Raw genomic sequence first — 18,719 nt, 5'->3', positions numbered from 1 at the left:
GTTAACTAGCTCCTCTTGGTGTTGTTATTTCCCGCATGACTGACAGAGAAGAAAGCTGACATTTTCTGGACGCTGTTGCTAGAGGATTTTTGCTAATTTATGAGTCATTTGTTGATTTCTTGTTTCATTGTTCATTTTGAATGGTGTGAGAAGACCGGCTCATCGACTTCTTCACAGCCAGTGGAGGGTTTAAGCAACTACTGAACCGATACCTGTGCTCTAGAGAATGCCACATTTTCAGGGTGGTCAGTGTATACCCCCACCCAGCTATCACCGAATCAACAGCTGTCCACCGCCATCACTGTTCTTGGACGAGGATTCGTCTGACCAAGCTTCGATTGACATTCCACCTCCGAGAAAAGAGTTAAGCGAAAGCGCAAAAAGGTTTGCAAGAAAAGCTGGAAAAGAAAGTGGCTTCCGCAAGTTGATTCGAAGACACAGCAGCAAAATACCTAGCGAAGTTCAGCCTCCCAGCAATGGAAGCAAATCTAACGGGCATAATCAATCAGTAAGCTCCTACGACGGCCTTCTCACTTTAAGTAGAAAGCTAACAGAGGGCAACGGCAACAAGGTTACCTTCGCTGCCAATGTGCAGCAAGACATTCCTGCTTATCAAACCAACGAGCGTAAAAAGTCGTCCAAGTTCATAAAACGATCTAAAAGTATTAATCATAAAACCCCATTACCCTCAGCTTTGAAAAACTCCTCAATCTCAAGTAACTCCTCTATAGGAACCTTGGCATACACTCATCACGCTGGCGAGTCAGATGAAAATGGTTGGATAGGTCGCCGAACACTCGGTAAGGTTTCACTCTTAATAACTTTATGTGGTGACAGTTTCAAGACTTCTTGAGAGATTCTGTCAATTACTCTGATAAGATGGCCAGTATCCAATGATATTTCGGGTAACAGGAAATGCTAACTGTATCAAAAATCAAAATGTTGTAGAGTAGTTGTGACTGCCTGGCAGAGTTGTTAGAGGAAAATAAATGACCCATATGCGAACTGGTCATTGTTTTATGTTAAAACATCAAAAGCTGGTACTTGTCCATTTCTTGCACCGTTGGAATATCTTCATCACAAAATATTCAAAAAGGATTGATAGGATTTTGCCGGTATTTTCGCTAGTTTTTGTTCATGCTATCCGGAAGCACAATTGACAGGTTTCACACAGATAAATTTTTTCTTTACTTTTAAAGATTGGATACACAAATAAAGTCTGATTGCAACAGGAAGTATATGTTCTACATTGCAAGAATAATCTGGGTTGTGAATTAAAGGGTTTAATTGGTTTTCTCCAAAGCAGAAATGTCTCGAACCTGCCATAATTGTAATTCTAATTGTTCGCTTGACTTGAGATAAGAATTAAAATTGAAAATGAAAATGATTTTTTTCTTGTTTATTGTATACCTAGTCTATACAATGTATTATTGTTAATCACATGCATTGTTTATTCAAACACTTCATCAAAAACCAGTTTTATTACATGATTTTTCAATAAAGGAAATCGTTCTTTTTAACGGCGCGATGGTGAACTTAATACATAACAAAATAACCAAAGTGATTTTGCATTTCTATGTCATTTGCGGATAGATATAAATAATGTTTACTATGTGTTTGAACATTTGCCAAATCTTTCGAAAAACTGTAACTGCAAATTAGATTAACAGCATTACAAGCAAAACATCTTCATAGCAAATTTCTAAGGATGCTAATAAAGAGAATGGGGGTGGTGCGAGATTGCCCTCGTTGAACATTTGAATTATTCCTGATTGTTTCCTCCAACCGAATAATCTGTTGAATATGTTTCAATCACGAATCAAAGAGTTGTTATTTATATGAAGTGTTTCTGATTAATATGATCAGTTGATCTTGTTTCTGACAAAAATTTTCCAATTTTAAGCTTGCGTATAAATTACTTATGCCTTGAAAGTTGAACATATAGTGTTATCTTAACTATAACTTATAAACTTTTGTATGGTTTTTAAATGGCAGAAAGAGAGTTAGTAGCCACCATTTTTTGTGGTAGGCAGATTAGCTGAGACTAAAACACTCTTTTGCAATTACCAGTTTGTTTGTTCAAGCTGTGTCTCCACCTTTTGGTAGGTTGATTGATGCATGGGTGAATTCAACAGGTACTATTGTGGCAGATTAGCATAACTACAGTGCATTTATCTCAATGGCATCGGTTTTTTATGTTAAGGTGTCAAGGTAATGAGGAGAAAACAGCTGCTATCCTAGGTGCGCTAACTGACACTTGAATCATTCTTAAGTTGTCACGAAAAAAAGAGTTTGTTGCAAATTAGTTTATGCAAAAGCACATTAGAATGTGCAAAAGTCACATCTCAAACTTTCATGAGCAGATTTAAAGTTTTGCAGCTTTTATTCTGTTTAATCTTCCATAGATTTGAGAACTTTCAGTGGCATTCTATCGCTGCAGAGCTGTTGAACAAAAACTGAGATTTTACAACCAAGTTTGCTACACCCACCGAAAACAAAAGACACTTATTCAGAAAATTAACAATGCACCAATTAAGAATTGGTATACCAAACCTCAGAGGTTGGATAAAACCCTAATAATGTATGATATCTGTACCCATAATAAGACGCGTTGGTGATAAATGAACACATGATATATCACTGCATCTGTTCCCGTCTCGCTGAGTTTCCAGTAGTGCGCGTCAGACGACTGTTCAATCTTCATGCTGAATTAATTTAAAGATTAACGCCCCATGAGACGTCATGCCTGTTTGTTCGTAAAGCCACAGTTTAGGGTACTAGCCAACAGGGACTTCAGTAGTTAATCGATTCAACTAGGCTTGTTACTATTATAATAGCTGTAGGCAGAGTCTTAATCTGGGTTCTGATTCGAGACGCAAAAAAATGAGCAAATAAGGCCTCATTTGGCAAGTTTTTAGTTCTTGACGAACTGCTAGTAGCGGACAAATCCGAACAAAGAATTTAGATGATATTACTGGATGGGGAAAATGACTCTTTAGTTTATACCATAGTTTTGTTGATGTACAATTGACGGTTATTGTTAGTTATCATAATTGAAAGAACAGGTTTTTGGTTGACCAAAAAAAGTAAAAGTAATGACGCAAGGCTGTTACATTAAAAACAAGCCAAAGTGCATCGGTCTTTAACACACTGGCAACTTAAACCATAACTGTCACGAACAACTTTTATCGTATTGCCTAGGTGAATCAGCCACGCTGATTCCGATTTTGTACTCAAAATAAAAATTGGTCCACTAACCTTCAAAGTCATTTAGGCTTTTTTAAAGCGTTTCACTATCTGTTTCGAAAACAACACAATCGGCATTACAAGCGCCGCCCATAAATATGTGACGAAACCTAGCCTTTTCAGGAACGGAAGTTGGGAATGTTTAGTCCGATTTAGAATAATAGAGATGGGTGTCTTAAAACTCATTATTATCTAAATCCAGCCTGTAAAATAATCTCAGTCTTTCATGAAAGGTATATAAACTATGTAAAATTGCTCGTATCTTGTTACATGATGTTTAAATAGGCTGAACACTGAGAAAAGGGAGCTCAAAAAGAGCGGTTTTATCACAAGCTAGCGTTGTTATTGCGCTTTTTTAAATATGAAATGTTAAATAGCTTATCTACCTTTCAAAAACAACTCAGATTATTGTTAAGGCTGAATTTAGATATTAATGGATTTTAAAACACCCATCTCTATTATTCTAAATCGGTCTAAAAATCCCTACGTAACTTCTGTTCCTAAAAAGCTAGGTTACGTCATGTATTTATGGGCCGAGCTTGTTGTGCCGGTCGTGTTGTTTTCGAGACCGATATTAAAACGCTATAAAAAAGCCTTCATTACTCTGAAAGTTAGTGGACTAATCTTTATTTTGAGTACAAAATCGGAATCAGCGTGTCTGATTCACCTAGTAAGTACGATAAAAGTTGTACGTGACAGCTATGGTTTAAATTTTAACAGTGGCTTATTGCATGTAAGACCTTTGTAGAAACCCAGCCAGGGGTCTGGTAGTTGGCGTGGTCAGAGAGTTTCTTACCACTATGTTTCCATGACACGCATGAAGCGCATCATTCAGGTTTGGAGTTGTGCACAAGTTGCATTACCTTGCAAATTAAGTGTTTCTATGGAAATTTGCTTGATGTGGATTGATTCCGGCGCCTTGTGGAAAAAAGCTAAGGAATTGTACGCTATAATTTAATTGTTAGCGACGCACGTGTTATCGACACAAACATGTAAAACTCAATAGAAAAAGGATGATGGAAATATTGAAAATGTTTAAAATTGAATAGCTGATACAGTATTTTAATGCTCATCATTGGCAAGTGCTGTTTCCATTATTCGATGGATTCAATAAGGTTTTGTAAATCTCAAAACTCTTTAGCTTGCAGATTTATGCTGTTTCCATGATGCGGTTAACTTGCGGATTGGCTCAAATTTGTACGAGTCATGATGTGATGGAAACATAGTGTATAACATTGGTAGCAGCCCTTATAATTATTTGTTTGTGATTTAATAAAAGTACATCATTTGAGTTTGAGCTGAGGTATCTGCAGTAGTTAGCTGTTGTCGTTAGGTTTCCTTTGTGGAGTGTGCCTCATGGTTAAACATTAAACTGCTATAAACGTTTGCCTCAAGGGATTTCGTCGAGTAATATGAAATCTAATAGAACTGAAATGGTTTCAAGTATTCCGCGTGTTCCAATAGACGAATTAAAACTCACATCAGGCTTCTGCTGTCTCAGACACTTTACCAGAGCCTGTATGAGTCAGTGATTCGCATTGTCAAGGAGACCTTTACGATGCGTGACTAACTCCAACGTATAGTAGGAAACGTTCGACATCTATCAAATCTACTTAGTATTTCATATCGTGACTTGCCAATTTTTTTCCTGAAATTAGCATAAAAGCTCTAGTTTATCACCAAAAATGACACCGCAGCATTGTTGGTACAAACTACAGGGTGGTCTCACAGAACAACGATTCTTGTCCCTGGGAATGCTGATGCGTTTGACATATGCTGTTAATAGCATCATTACTGCTTGTTACTAGTTTTGCATGGCCTATAATTCACCAAATTGTTCTGCTGCCATCAAGCGTACTTTTGCCTTTTTTTGATGGTTTTGCATTTATAATACACCTTTTAATGTCTTGTAAAAATAAAAAGTGATTGCAGAAAGATACATCGATCACATAACCACATCAACCAATATGCAATCTATACCCAAGTTTTGTCCTTTGTAGCCTTTTGTCCATTATTTAACAGATATGATTGAAATTTTGTCATAATGAAACATCATTCGGTGTAGCTGCATTTTAGGTACATTTTAGGTACATTTTACTATGAAATTTGGAGATACAATTAAAAAAAAATTGAACCTCGTGTAAACAAGCATGACATTCACATTTTTATTACCGATTTGTAACAGAGGTTTTGCTTTCTTTCAATGTTGGCCTGAAGCAACTGAAGAGTAGACAAACTCCACTTCGCTTATTTATTTCTATTAAAAATTTGTTATTAACAAGCAAAAAATAAATGTAAATGAATTTATTGTATATGAATTATATAATCGCAAGAAAATTGTCTACTATTGGTCAATTGAATGTGACACGGCATGCCTAATAAAATCAGCCTATAGTAATTGTCATTTTTGTAGCTATTGCTTGAATCCTGTTGTACTGTTTATGCATTAAATCTTTTGCATCCAATTTAAAACTGTGCACTACTGCTATTAGAGTAGTCAACCTTGATAGGATTAATCTGCTGTTATCATACAGTTTTGAAATTTTTTGTTTTTCCTCTTCAATTTTTGATTGTTGAATTTAAAGTATCTGTATGTGCATTTCCTGAGTGCTAATTGAAAGTTTTGCAGCTTTCCATTTCATTGGTTCATATAACGTAATTGGACATGCCGCTCAATATGTCGATATTATTTGAAACTGGTGTTTAACCTGTACTGCAGTTGAATGTTGAAATGTCATCTACCACTTTGTTCAGTGTATGAACAGTGGATTTTAAATGCTCAAAAATTGCCTCTGGCATAGTACTTTTGCTATGCATCAAAAGTTATTTATTTTGTTGTTATATATAATTAAGTAATTATGTAATGTAATGTTAGGTTTTTAGGCTGTGGGACGAATTAAATGAGTTGCTATGAATCTTATGAGAAAGTATGGTTCAACATATGAGTGTTTTAATATACAAACAAGTCCTGAAATAAATTAAATTCGTATGTAGAGGTTTGGCTATATGGCTGTTCTATGGCCAAAGTATGCAATGCGCAAGAAAACCGCATGGCATAAGGGTTTGACAGAGTTTAAGAATGGGTGGGCCAAGGTAATTTGACAGTTCATCGCATTTTACGCCTGAGAATTAATCACATTCAAGACATGAAAATCCTCATTAAAATTACATCCGAGATAAACAGTCTTTTTATCTGGTTTCTACGTATATTGTTAGACAGTTTAGTCCACAAATTATCTTTATAACGTTTGGATGCTAAAACTTTTCTGTATTACTCAAATGTTGTTAATACATGGTTTTTTAAATGGGGCTTTGAAGACATACGCATTGTTACAGCCCCCCTTCTCATATTGTATTCCTCCAGACTAAACTGCATAAACATACAAAATATCAGGAACTGGGCTGTTATGAGTTACATCAGCTGATCAGCCAACTACTAGCAGTGTGATAGAATTCGTAGGTAAAGGAGTGATTTGCATTGTTGAAGGATGCTGCTACATGCAAATGCTACATATATTTGTGTCATTAATCTATCTAGTCTGAACAGTAAGTCTCAGATAGTTTATTCAACTAGGTGTTCTTTACTAACACTGTGTTTCCATGCCGGCACTTGATTCACAAATTTGAGCCAATCCGCCAGTTAACCGCATCATGGAAACGGCATAAATCTGCGAGCTAAGCGAGTTCTGTGATTGGCAAAACTTTATATCGAGTTTAGTATGATTGCGAATAATGGAAACAGCACTTGCCAATGATGTGCATTAAAATACTGCGCCAGCTATTCAATTTTAAACATTTTCAATACTTCCATCGTCCTTTTTCTATTGAGTTTTACATGTTTGTGTCGATAACACGTGCGTCGCTAACTGCGTCGCTAATTATTAACTTATAGCGTACAATTCCTTGCATTTTTTTCAACGACGCACTAGAATCAATTCGAATCATGCGAATGTCCATAGAACCAATTAATTCGCATGGTAACACAACTCCAAATCCGCATGATGTAATTCATGAGCGTCATGGAAATATAGTATAATTTGCTCCCATGATTATTTAGCCAATTATAGCGCTTGCAGTTCAACTTGCTTAGGAGTTTGAATCGTCTAAACATATTTTTTTTCTTTTTCATGCCACATACCAAGACATTCCACAAGGTCATTTAAGGTTGAGCGGAGACATAAGCTGCTAATATCAGATACTTGTCTACTATTATAAGTGTTGCCTAGACAACATGACTATGCAGTTCGAATGACTCCTTTGCATGCAGAGCCCAGTCAAAAGCCGTCTTTGCTCTCTGTTTTTCTGTAACATTTTGTTTAGCGATAGTATAATTAAACCATTCATGACCTCATGCCTAACAAACGATGAGAACTGAAGCAGATTACGAAAGACCTGTGATTCGGCATTAAATATACTGAAATAAACTGAAATAAGAGGGTAACTTTCTAATGGTACTTAATTGTCTGCTTGATCTGAGATTTGGTGATTCGTTATAAAAACTCTGACAACAAGGCATTAGCAAATTGTTTCATATGAACATGGCACAACAGTACCTTTGAGGTTTGAATACTGACGCCCAAAAAGATGGAAGACGGAACAGAAGTTGTAGGACAGTGTTTTCACCTTTCCATGTTTAATGGTCTTACGTTATTCACATGGTGGAAGTCGTAACAACTCTATTAAATTCAAATCACCTGAGAACTAGTGATTCCACACAAAAGACTCTTTGTAACAACATGGTATTAACAGATCGTTTTATGTGAAAATGGGCCTTTAGGACCTTTCAATATTGAATACTGGTACCAGAAAAGAAAAATGACAAGGTGTTTTTCTCTCCGTATTAGATGGTCATACATCATCTATATGAGGTGACATTAGAAAAACCTTAACGTTAACAGATTGTTCAATATGAACAAGACCTAGCAGGACCTTCAAGCAATAGCACCTAGACATGTATTACTGAATAAGCAGTCAACTTTAGAAAGTTAACTTTCAAGGCAGGTTCACCCTATATCGCCGTATCGCGGTGTTGATTCCACAATATTTCAGCGATCGTCAATGATAACCATGTTCACACTATCACTAACCCTTTCGCGTTTGCATCAGCAAATACTCCGTGACATAGTTTTTTCATTTCTCTTTTTAATTTTTCGCGAAGAAATATTTTTGTTTTCGTGCACTTGAATAAAATATTAGTCCATGCAGCATCTATCATAAACGGAAACAAATAAATTTTGTTATCCGCCGAAATGGTTCACACTGTATACAGGCGGTTGTCGATGCTCGACGAAATATCAGAAAAGTTTGACAGCTGCAAAATTTCCGACGTATCTGTGTTGCATCGGCGATTCCATCAGTTTACGGTTCACATAATCAACGATGAACACCAAAAGGAAAACGCTGACATACAGCGATATAGTGTGAACCAGCCTTTAGTAGCAGTTGTCTCACCTTGTAGGTCAAAGTTTGCTTTATTATTTTATTGTTTGTTATCTAGTTGAAGGTTTAGCTCTGTTAGTGTTCTTAGGTAAGGCTAATGATTCACTGTGCTCCTACCCACACCTCATAGTTTGTTACTTCTCGCCCTCACATTTGAAATAGCCATAGTAACTGATCAACCATGCTTTGAGCTTATATCTAAGACTCATTCCTAATTCATCATTAACATTTAATCAGAGAATCAATTTTAATGGGCAAGACGCAGATCATTTGATCATTTGATAAGCTAATGTTTTATGGCAACATTAGTTTTAAATAACCAAACATCCAACAATAACTAATAAAACGGGTTTTTAGTTTGGCTAATTTGTTTATGAAAATGACTCACCTGCTTGAGGCTACTAGCCACTCAGCAACTTGGTAGGCAAATTTAGGAGTTGTCAGCTCATCCTCAGAGTACTATTAACCACTACCCATCCATGTGTAGTTTTACAGACTAGATATTTAGAATACTCTATAGAGTCTATAGTTATTACTTACTTTGACTAAGTACATGTATACAACGAACTAAGTTTCAGGACTGTAATAAATAGTACATATATTAAGAAAAGTTTCACTTTTAATGTTAGTTTATCAAGCATTTTAAATAAACTACATTAATAAATAATCAATAATATGGGTTAAAGGAAAAATACTTAGCTAAAAGTCATTAGATATTTAGTGACAATCGGTGATTCATCGCCCTCTTCAAGTGACAATCAGTGGACCTGACAAGTGTGGTTGCGCAAAACAGATTTGAAGTAACTTCTAACTAATTTTTTTTCTTTTACTCACATTATTCTTATCTCACCCTACAGAAATTTTATTTTCATTGTAGAGTTAGTTCTCTTCAAGTAGCATTTTAGTAATACTTACTCTATAACAAATAACTACATTGAGAACTAGTACAATTCCTATTATCAAGTTGTACAGAGGCTGCAAACACCCTGAGACTATTTGTTTGAACAGATTTCGTCCTTGCTATAAGCTGGTGAATATTGGTGCATGAAGGAGGAGCTGTTTATGACTGTTTATTTTAACGAGTAGTTCAGCTGTTACCCGATCAACTAACAGTTATAAGCATCTCTGGCTTCTGATCACTTCAATATATTGTGTTAACACAATGATTGTTGATTCATTTCTTGTCAATGGACATGTCTTTCATATTATTTGGGTCCACAGTCCCACTTGTTCATGACATTGAGTTAATCACACATTCTCTAGGCACTTCATCTATATTTCTTGTTCGAGTATTTCGCTGTAGAGCAAGGTGGTTGAGTGGCACTTTGAATCTGAACATCCAGGTTCAAATCCTGTTTGAGGTGTTTTTTTTTCATGCTGTCAATGTCGCTTCAGACAGATAGACAAACACATTTCGTATTATAGTAAAAATTATTATGAAGTTTTTTGTTAATTTACTTGTTTGTTTTCCTCTTTCATACCAAGTAACCTTTGCTCGCTATCATTCGGTCCTCCTGTACCTTGCATCTAGTCTTTTACCTTTATTAGAAAAAGATTCTAGATTAAATTTGCTAGCACAGCGCAGTTGCCATTCACGCTCTGGTTAGGAGCTGCCAGGCACTCAAAAAATCTTGCTATAAATTGAGCTGTTTTTCAGTAGTTGTTAAATAATGCTAATGATGTCCACACCCTTGCAGCAAATGTGCACAAGATCGATAAAGTGGGTGGACATGACCTTAGTTTGACACACCATAGCATGTTCTTCTCACATGCACTTTATCTACGAACTGTTGCCTTCACCAGTGTGTCATTCATTGGCATCTTTAGATGTTCAACTATTATTGTTTATTTTTTTTATTTCTCAATTTTAGGGTGCTGGATGTTCAACCATTTTTACTGGTTCATCATTATTAGCTGTCTAATCATTGATAAAAACTAAAAACGCATTCCTCGTTAGAAATCTTCGAATCGCAGCCATAATGAAAAAACAACAAGTTGCTACACTGCTTTCATAGATTTGTATAAAAACTGTATACCGTAGTTGAATTAGCTTTGTTGTACCTTGAACTGTACATCTTTACTGAAAGACAGCATATTCTTTATAGTTAGCACCATTCTGTCAAATCATTAATGTTAATCCTTTCAAACAGATGGAAACAATTAACTCTCAGATAAAATCTAGCATAATGCTATCATCTCATTGGTTGGTGTTTTTGGTTTATATTTAAGATATATATATATAAAAAAGCCATAAGAGTTTATATAAATAGGTTTGGTGGCGTAGAAGGATTAGAAAATTGTGGAAGTTATTGATATTGAGAGCTTCATTGAAGTTTGTCAAATCAAAGAATAAATCGTAAATTTGCGCGATATTGCTGGTTTTGTGATGACGGTTTTAAAACATTGATAAAACCCTTTCTGCAATGCTGATGTTTTTGCCAGAGAATTAATAGAGATTTGCAGAAACTTTCTGTAGAATGTTTTGCCTGTCATTTATGCTAATCTTGCCGGGATAAATGTCTGGCAATAGACACTTCCTTTAGAAAGCAGACATGCTTGTAATTTTAGCTACCGGCTATGGAAGTTGCTCGGTAACTAGATGTTGTAAACATTGGTAGGGAAAAACAGCCAAAAAAACTGAAGATCAAAACTCGCAACTGATTAGCTTTTGTAAGGCTTGGTTTGATTGCATTTGATTGGACAACACGCTGTTAGTGAATCAAATATTTTTTTACGAATGATCGAGTTACTCGTGATGAGAGATGCAGCAAGTGGACTCGCCGTGTTAGTGACTAACCATGTTAGTTTACGCAGCTTAGTTCTGACCAGATAGTGCCCCATTCTACAAACTTCAGCTATTTCGACGAGATTCACACTTAGGTAACTTTAGGGCCTGGAGTGTGGCTGTGTGGCTCCTCATGGAATGTGCTGATATGTTTCTCACTCTACTTTTCACTAGAGTATAGAAGTGATATAAGAATCGTTCTCAAAAAAAAGTTTTAGATAACTATCTAGTAGTATTCCGACAGCCAACCAAAAGCTCACAAATTGATTGAATGTTTTCTAATTATTGTTATAGTAGCAAAATACGCATCTTAGAAAGCTCTCACCTAAGCGTTGAGGTTGTATTGACCTAGAATTACACAACAGGATGCATCTAGTATGCTCTCTGATGTGCTCATGAGTGTATTTTATGGATTTTTTAAGAAATAAAATTGACAAATGTGCCGCAGCAACGTGCCATTGTTGAACGACCATTGCCGCTTGAAAAGCGACCTAAGAGGTTATTAGTAATTTATGGCCGATCCTTGCTCTGCGATAGTCACATCTGGAAGATTAACATCTGTGGAATGCTGAGATGAGTACTCAATAGTTGGTTGAGTAGCAAATGTTTTTACAGCTGGGGCGATGGCAGAATATTTACAAGTTTTACCAACTTCTTACTCAGTGTAAAACATAATAATTTAATTTTTTTTTAAGCCTTCTTTTTTAATCTTAGAAGGCTTTATTATTTTGAAAATTGTCAAAGCTTGGGGATCTCAGCAAGCAAGATGAAATAGCCTATAGGAAGCTATCAAATACGGGATAGCGCAATTCCAACTTGGCTTTAGGTGATGCAAGTAATTCCGCATTCGCTTAGCCATACATCTAATCTTTGAAGGTCTTTGCAGTAGTACAAGCTAGGGATTGCATTCATATCTTTGTTAGTGAGCAGTAAAGTATGCTGGTTGTTTCAAAATTGGAATAACTGCAAGAGGACTTTGACATTGTTGGAGAAGATTGGCTGTGAAGTTGTCTCTCCCTGTCGAGTTGAACCAGTACACTGTAATAGGAATTTTCTCCTTTTTTCGAGTCAAATCAGTAATAGGAAAAGAAAACAATCAAATCAATTTCATTTTCAGGGTAGTTGTGAGAAAAAATATTCCTGAATGCACTAACTAGTCAAGATTTTTCTTTCCTTACAGAATCACAAGTGAATAATGTGACCTGCATTAAAATAATAGAATTTGTAGGCATTGAAACTTGAATTGTGCAATGGTCAAATGGCTCATGAGTGAACCAACATATAGGAGAGGAAAGATAAATGCAACCTACAGCTCAACCGAAAGCGTGGTGTTGTGTAGAGAATATTCACAAACCAAGTCGTCGATACTACTAAATGAAAAGTACATTATTGCTGCAAAGAGAGTCTCTAACCAAGCTCAGATTGATTGCTGATGCTTGTTGGCTAACACAATGTTACTCATGAAGTTTGGTTTACTAGTGATTTGAACTTAGTAATGCAAACCTCTTTAAATTGATTTGACGTCATAGCTACTAGAATGTTTGTGTGAACAGAGACCTCCACAAATTTTTTAAGCAGCAGAAATTTCTAAAAAGTTGCAATGAAAGTGAGACACTTCTTGTAATGGCAAATTATTTACTGCTTTAAACTAATGAGCCTATATTTCTCAAAATATTTGCCAATTATGTAAAATTCTTTTTCACTATCATGAAATTCAAATATCATGCAAAAAATATGATTAAAAAACATATTTCACTTTTGCGAGTGATTTGATAATCAAACTATTGATTGTCAAATGACGCTTTGATTGCACCTGCTATACCCAAATTTGGTTCAGTTGCAATAATTTATGTGAACATAAATTATTGCAAATAATTTGCCGTTACAGGAGTTTTCTCACGCTCGCTCAAAGAAGTGAAGTTTTAGAAGTAACTGAAGAACAGAATGATTGAGTACACAGAGCCTGATAGAGTGTGTATATTGAGTACACAGAGCCTGATAGAGTGTGTATTTTTGTTAAGAATAAAAACATATAGTTTTAGTGTAGAGCTCTTGATGAGAAAAAAAGGCTTTCTAGCATTATCTATATCTTTCAAGGATTTTAATCGGTGTTTCATTAGAAACTACTGTTCCATCAGCAGCCATTTTTATGCCTTTTTTATTTTTTTTAAGTGCCTCGTTACTTTGGCTATCTTTTATGAACTAATAGTCTAATCGACTTGAATTTTTGGAATTAGAACACAAACAAACTACGCACAAAGCGACAAAAGTTTCGTAATATCTTGTAAACCTAAAGTGTGAAAAAACGAAGCGACACTAAGCAGATGAGTTTACTCAGGCTTTGTATGATCATGTGAGAAAACAACTCCCCGAATTATCTAAGTTGTCTCAGGTCAAGGTTTTAAAGTGTTTTTTTATGAGGCCTGGTTCCAGCTGCTTGCAGATTTTTTTCTAGCTATGCCTGCATAAGCAAGCATTACTACAAAGATTAGACAACTTCAAATGAACTTACTAATATGGATTTTCATAAGTTGTCTTATTCTTCATATATCTATGTTTGGCTGTAGTAATACTTGCAAAACAGATAAGGCATGGTCTTAACTTGTGATGATTTCTGTTTATACTTGTTGGGTGTTTTCTTTGACCTACATAGGTAAAAAGGACACGCAAAATGTTATTGTTTTTCAAATGGATCAAAGTTGTAATGCTCAGGAATGTTGTGTACAATAAAACTGTGTGTAAAGAAAAAGTACTTTTAAAGTTGAAGTATTTTAAAGAAGAACGCACACAAAGTCTCAGTAGATTTTATCAGAAAGTATCAGCATTTTTCAATCATTGGCAATTTTTTGTATGCTTGAGGTGATCTGACTGTCAGGATGTTTCAAGATTAAAATCGATAAAACTTGATCGCGGTTAAAAACGCTCAAAATGCAAAATACCTTCAAAAGTACTAATAAAGTTTTTATGTTTGAGGTAATCTAAGTGCTAGTATGTTTCAAGATTAAAAACTTGATCGCGATTAAAACTCAGATCAAGCGAAAATTTGCCAAAATATAGATGCAATTTGAACGTTGCAACTCGAACGCAATAGCAGATGTCTACTATTGCAACGACAACAAATTATTAGTGGCAACATATCACACGTATTTTTTTCTGAACGCTTTAGCCGTGATCAAGTCTTGTTGATTTTAATCTTGAAACATCCTGGCAGTCAGATCATCTCTAACATCAAAGACAATCGTGAGTGATAGAAAAATATCGATACATTCCGATAAAATCTACTAAAATTTTGTGTAAGGTCATCTTAAAAGACCAGAGTTTAGATCTGTTATACATATGCAGACGGAGGGTTGAAGTTAGGGAGATTTGTATGGGAATTATGTTGTTATAAGTGGGAAGACAACTTCTATGGGATACATTATTTGAGATCCACAACTCTGGCACATTGTGAAAATATCTTATTTTGTTTTGTTTATTATATTTTATAAACTTGTCTAATGTTATCTCTCTCTGCACTTGAACATTTAAAAATCAGCGACAGCAAAATATTATAAACTTGAAATAATTATGTTTATAACATAATATATATTAATGTATATAATATTATATAATTAATATACAATATTATATTATAATGTTATAACACAATATATTATATTAATTATAACATAAATGTTTGTTTGAAGCTGATGTCATTATAAATCAAATTTTATTGTTTTGATACAATCTAGAAATAACAGTTTTTGTTGAAACAATAATAAAACAATTCTATTTATAGCGTATTGTTTTTCATCTAAGAACAAAATGTAGAACAATGCCGCTCACTGAGTCAGCACTTGTCATAACTATTTGTATAAGATTTGGAGAGCTTTGCATACGACTCTAAGCTTGCAAACTGAGAAGCTGCGTGTCGCCATAGCCATTGTTGGACGCAAAAGACAGAATTCCGTGTTTTTATTTTAGGCTCTCGCAGTAAGAGTATGGTAGAGGAGAGAGCTATAGAAAGACAGCAAGCGTACAATAGTGTGTTTTCACAAGACATGCCCCGGTAAGTTCTCCAATTACATTGTATATATGGGCAATTGTTATACCACTAATAAAAATGGTCGCAGCTACCTATGGAGGAAGTAAAGTACTTCTGCAGCTTTTCGTACTTCTGCAGCTTTTCGTTGACAGTTTGTTCAAAGCTGATAGACTTGCCTTGGATTAACAAAGTATGATGCTGTATTGACAAATATGACAGGAAATGGAAATTTTCATAATTAGGAAGTTTAATGACGCCATTCCAAGGCTTTTGAATGAGGAGTATATCTCCATTGATTAATGGTAGAATACTATAATATTATATATAATATTGTATATAGTATTATATCATATATAATATTACATAGAAAATTATATTATATATATCATATATAATACATACTACAATATATAATAATAAATATTATATATTACATATACATTACATATATATAGAAGATATATATTATATATAATATATATATTATATATTATAATATATATAATAAATATTATATTTATTGTATATACATTTATATACATTATAATAAATAAATTATAATATAAAATATATTATATATAATATATATTATAATATATATAATAAATATTATATTTATTGTATATACATTTATATACATTATAATAAATAAATTATAATATAAAATATATTATATATAATATATATTATAATATATATAATAAATATTATATTTATTGTATATACATTTATATATATATTATAATAAATAAATTATAATATAAAATATATATAACAGTATATATGTTATATATTATAATATTATATAAAATATAATATTATAATATTGCAAGGGTCTAGTGTACTGAGTCAGAAGTGCTTAGCTAGTTTTAGTAGAAGAGCATTTGATAAGAAAGACGCCGTGTTATGTATTAGATATGAAATATTAATTGTTACTATGAAGAGCATGGATTGGAGGGATAGATTACTGGAGTGTATGTTTTTGTGTTTTAGCTGGTGAACCAGAAAGGTGCACACCTAAAACTTGTAGTAATTAATTAATCTAATTAATTAATTAATGTTGTAGTAATTAATCTAAACATTTATCTTGCACGGACTGGCTTTTTGAGTTTTTTCAGCAGATGTAATTATTTTGAAAATGTTATATAAGTTTTGAGCCACCAGATTGTCGATTATAGTGCACCAAGAGTTTCATTATCCTGTGTAATTTTTGGAAGTTTAGGAGTTGTGCTCTCATGTCTAATTTTTCTTATAACAGAACTTCAAGCTTTGTTTGTATGTAAGAGTGAGCTTCTGGCTTTAGTCGAGCTGTTTATATCAGCAACTATAACAAAGTTTCTAAAATGAAATAGCCCAGGATCTCACTAATTTAAGATATCCAATTATAGGCTGTTAGCATGGAGCTCAATGTTACACTATAAAATGTATAACAGAAAGGATAAAATTCTGGTTTGTTAGCATCTAATTACTTAAGTAGTTAAAGATAACATGAAATGTTAGTTTTCCAAAACTTTTTTTAAATTCCCGATAATGAAGCTGAGCTTGTTGAAACTGTTTGAAACCCTATTTTAGTTTGGTCACATAGCTGAGCAGTCGCTGATTGAAAAGATGACCTTTTTGCATGATCTTTCACGGATCGCTATGAAAGATCATGCAAAAAACATTAAAAACAAATCATGCATCCGTATTGTAAATTATTCAGCACATTTGAAAATAGAGAAATGTATCTTTTTTTAATTATTATTAGAATGAATATTTTTACATGTATAGAGTTTGTATAATATAACACAAAACATTGTTTTTTGCTTATTTTCAGCTGGTAGGTCATTTGCTACATGCTTATGCATAAAATTAGAATATAATAACCAGATGAGCAGAAATGCTTTGTGCAAAGCTCTAGCGGTATGAAAGCTTATATAAAGCATATTTTGGCAGGAGTTATCCCACCTGTGCGAGAAAGGCTGTGCTAATGACCACTTAGTATAAAAGAAATAGGTAATTATTACCCTTAGCACAAATTAGTTTTCAAAATAAAGCTTTTAGTGGTGATTATTAGGAAAGTAAACAGTTAGTGAAAAGATGGAACAATGGTTGGGGTTGCCTTATGCATTAATCACAACACTATCCATCTGATGAATGGACAGAGCTATAGAGGTTAACCGCTGGATTAGGTCGCTGTGTTCGCGAGAGCAGGTGGCTATTTATTCAATGTTGTCACACGTGGTGCGTTAGCTCCTTAAGCCGTGTGAACTCCTGAATAACCCGCTGCCTCAATACCTTTCTGTAGATGATCATTTTGAGTGCTGCCGCTCGCAGTGCAATAGAGGCGCTTTGCCAGAATGTTACATTATAGTGTGGTGCTAATGTAAAATTCGCATAGCTCCGCAGTGCATTGACATGGGCAAACAAAAGCCCAAACGTTTAGCTGGTAATGATACAGAGCAAATAGTCAGCAGAGAACGCTTATCCCGCTCAGCACACAGCAGCGAGAAGAAGCTTAGCACCACAAGGACTATTATTAACAGCTATGATGATAATTTGAGAAGATGTCGAGAAGAGAGACAAGGCTCGAGAGATAATAGAAGCAGGCGTGAAACGACAGAAGGATCGCGTAAGCGAAGCAAATCGCTGACCTCGATGGGTCGTCGGAAGACTGATAAGAAGAGTTACGAGGTGAAATCTACTAAGTCAACAGAGGTGAATAAAGCCATCACACATCACAACAGCCTTCGTCGAAGCAGTTTGAGTGAGAAAAAGAGAGACTTTGAACTGCCATTGAAGCCTATTTTAAAAAGAGATGGAGAATCGTCTGCTATCGGAAAGTGTAGAAGCCACAAAGAATTAGCGACGGAAGGAAGGAAAGTTTCGCTCGTGACGACTGGCTCAAACTTCAATGGACACACCAAACAAGAGAGAGACTCGCTATCTTTACCGCGGAGTTCCAAAAGTAGAAATAAGCAGAGCTTAGTAGCGAGAATCGAGGTAGATAAGGCCGAAGCAAGGCAACTGGCAGAGAGAATGGCGTATAATAGAGCGGCATTAGTTGGTAACACAAGCGGGTCGATGAGCTCATCGTCTGACATCCTGAATGTTGAAAGTGGCGCGAGTGGTGTGGAGATGGTATCCGGCCAGCTGGTGCAACTAGATGAAAATGGTAATGCAGGCGATAAGCCCTGTAATTACCATACAGGTAATCAGTTCTCTCGCCAGTCATTTAATACTGCA

At 34.8% G+C, this 18,719-nt stretch overlaps 1 protein-coding gene across 4 annotated transcripts in view; it reads left to right on the top strand.

The window, feature by feature from the left end:
- Positions 1–18,719, top strand: part of LOC137408207 (protein shank-like) — a 123,406-nt gene that overhangs the window by 67,155 nt on the left and 37,532 nt on the right. For all 4 annotated transcript variants that reach the window (XM_068094616.1, XM_068094615.1, XM_068094618.1 and 1 more), the window contains exon 13: positions 15,434–15,518. In XM_068094616.1, coding sequence (XP_067950717.1) covers positions 15,434–15,518 — 85 coding nt within the window. The remainder of the gene's footprint in view (positions 1–15,433; positions 15,519–18,719) is intronic.

The sequence above is a fragment of the Watersipora subatra genome, chromosome 11, assembly GCF_963576615.1.
Source record: "Watersipora subatra chromosome 11, tzWatSuba1.1, whole genome shotgun sequence".
In the NCBI taxonomy this organism is placed as follows: domain Eukaryota; kingdom Metazoa; phylum Bryozoa; class Gymnolaemata; order Cheilostomatida; family Watersiporidae; genus Watersipora; species Watersipora subatra.
The sequence above is the reverse complement of the archived record's forward strand: the minus strand, read 5'-3'. Positions and strand labels throughout refer to the sequence as shown.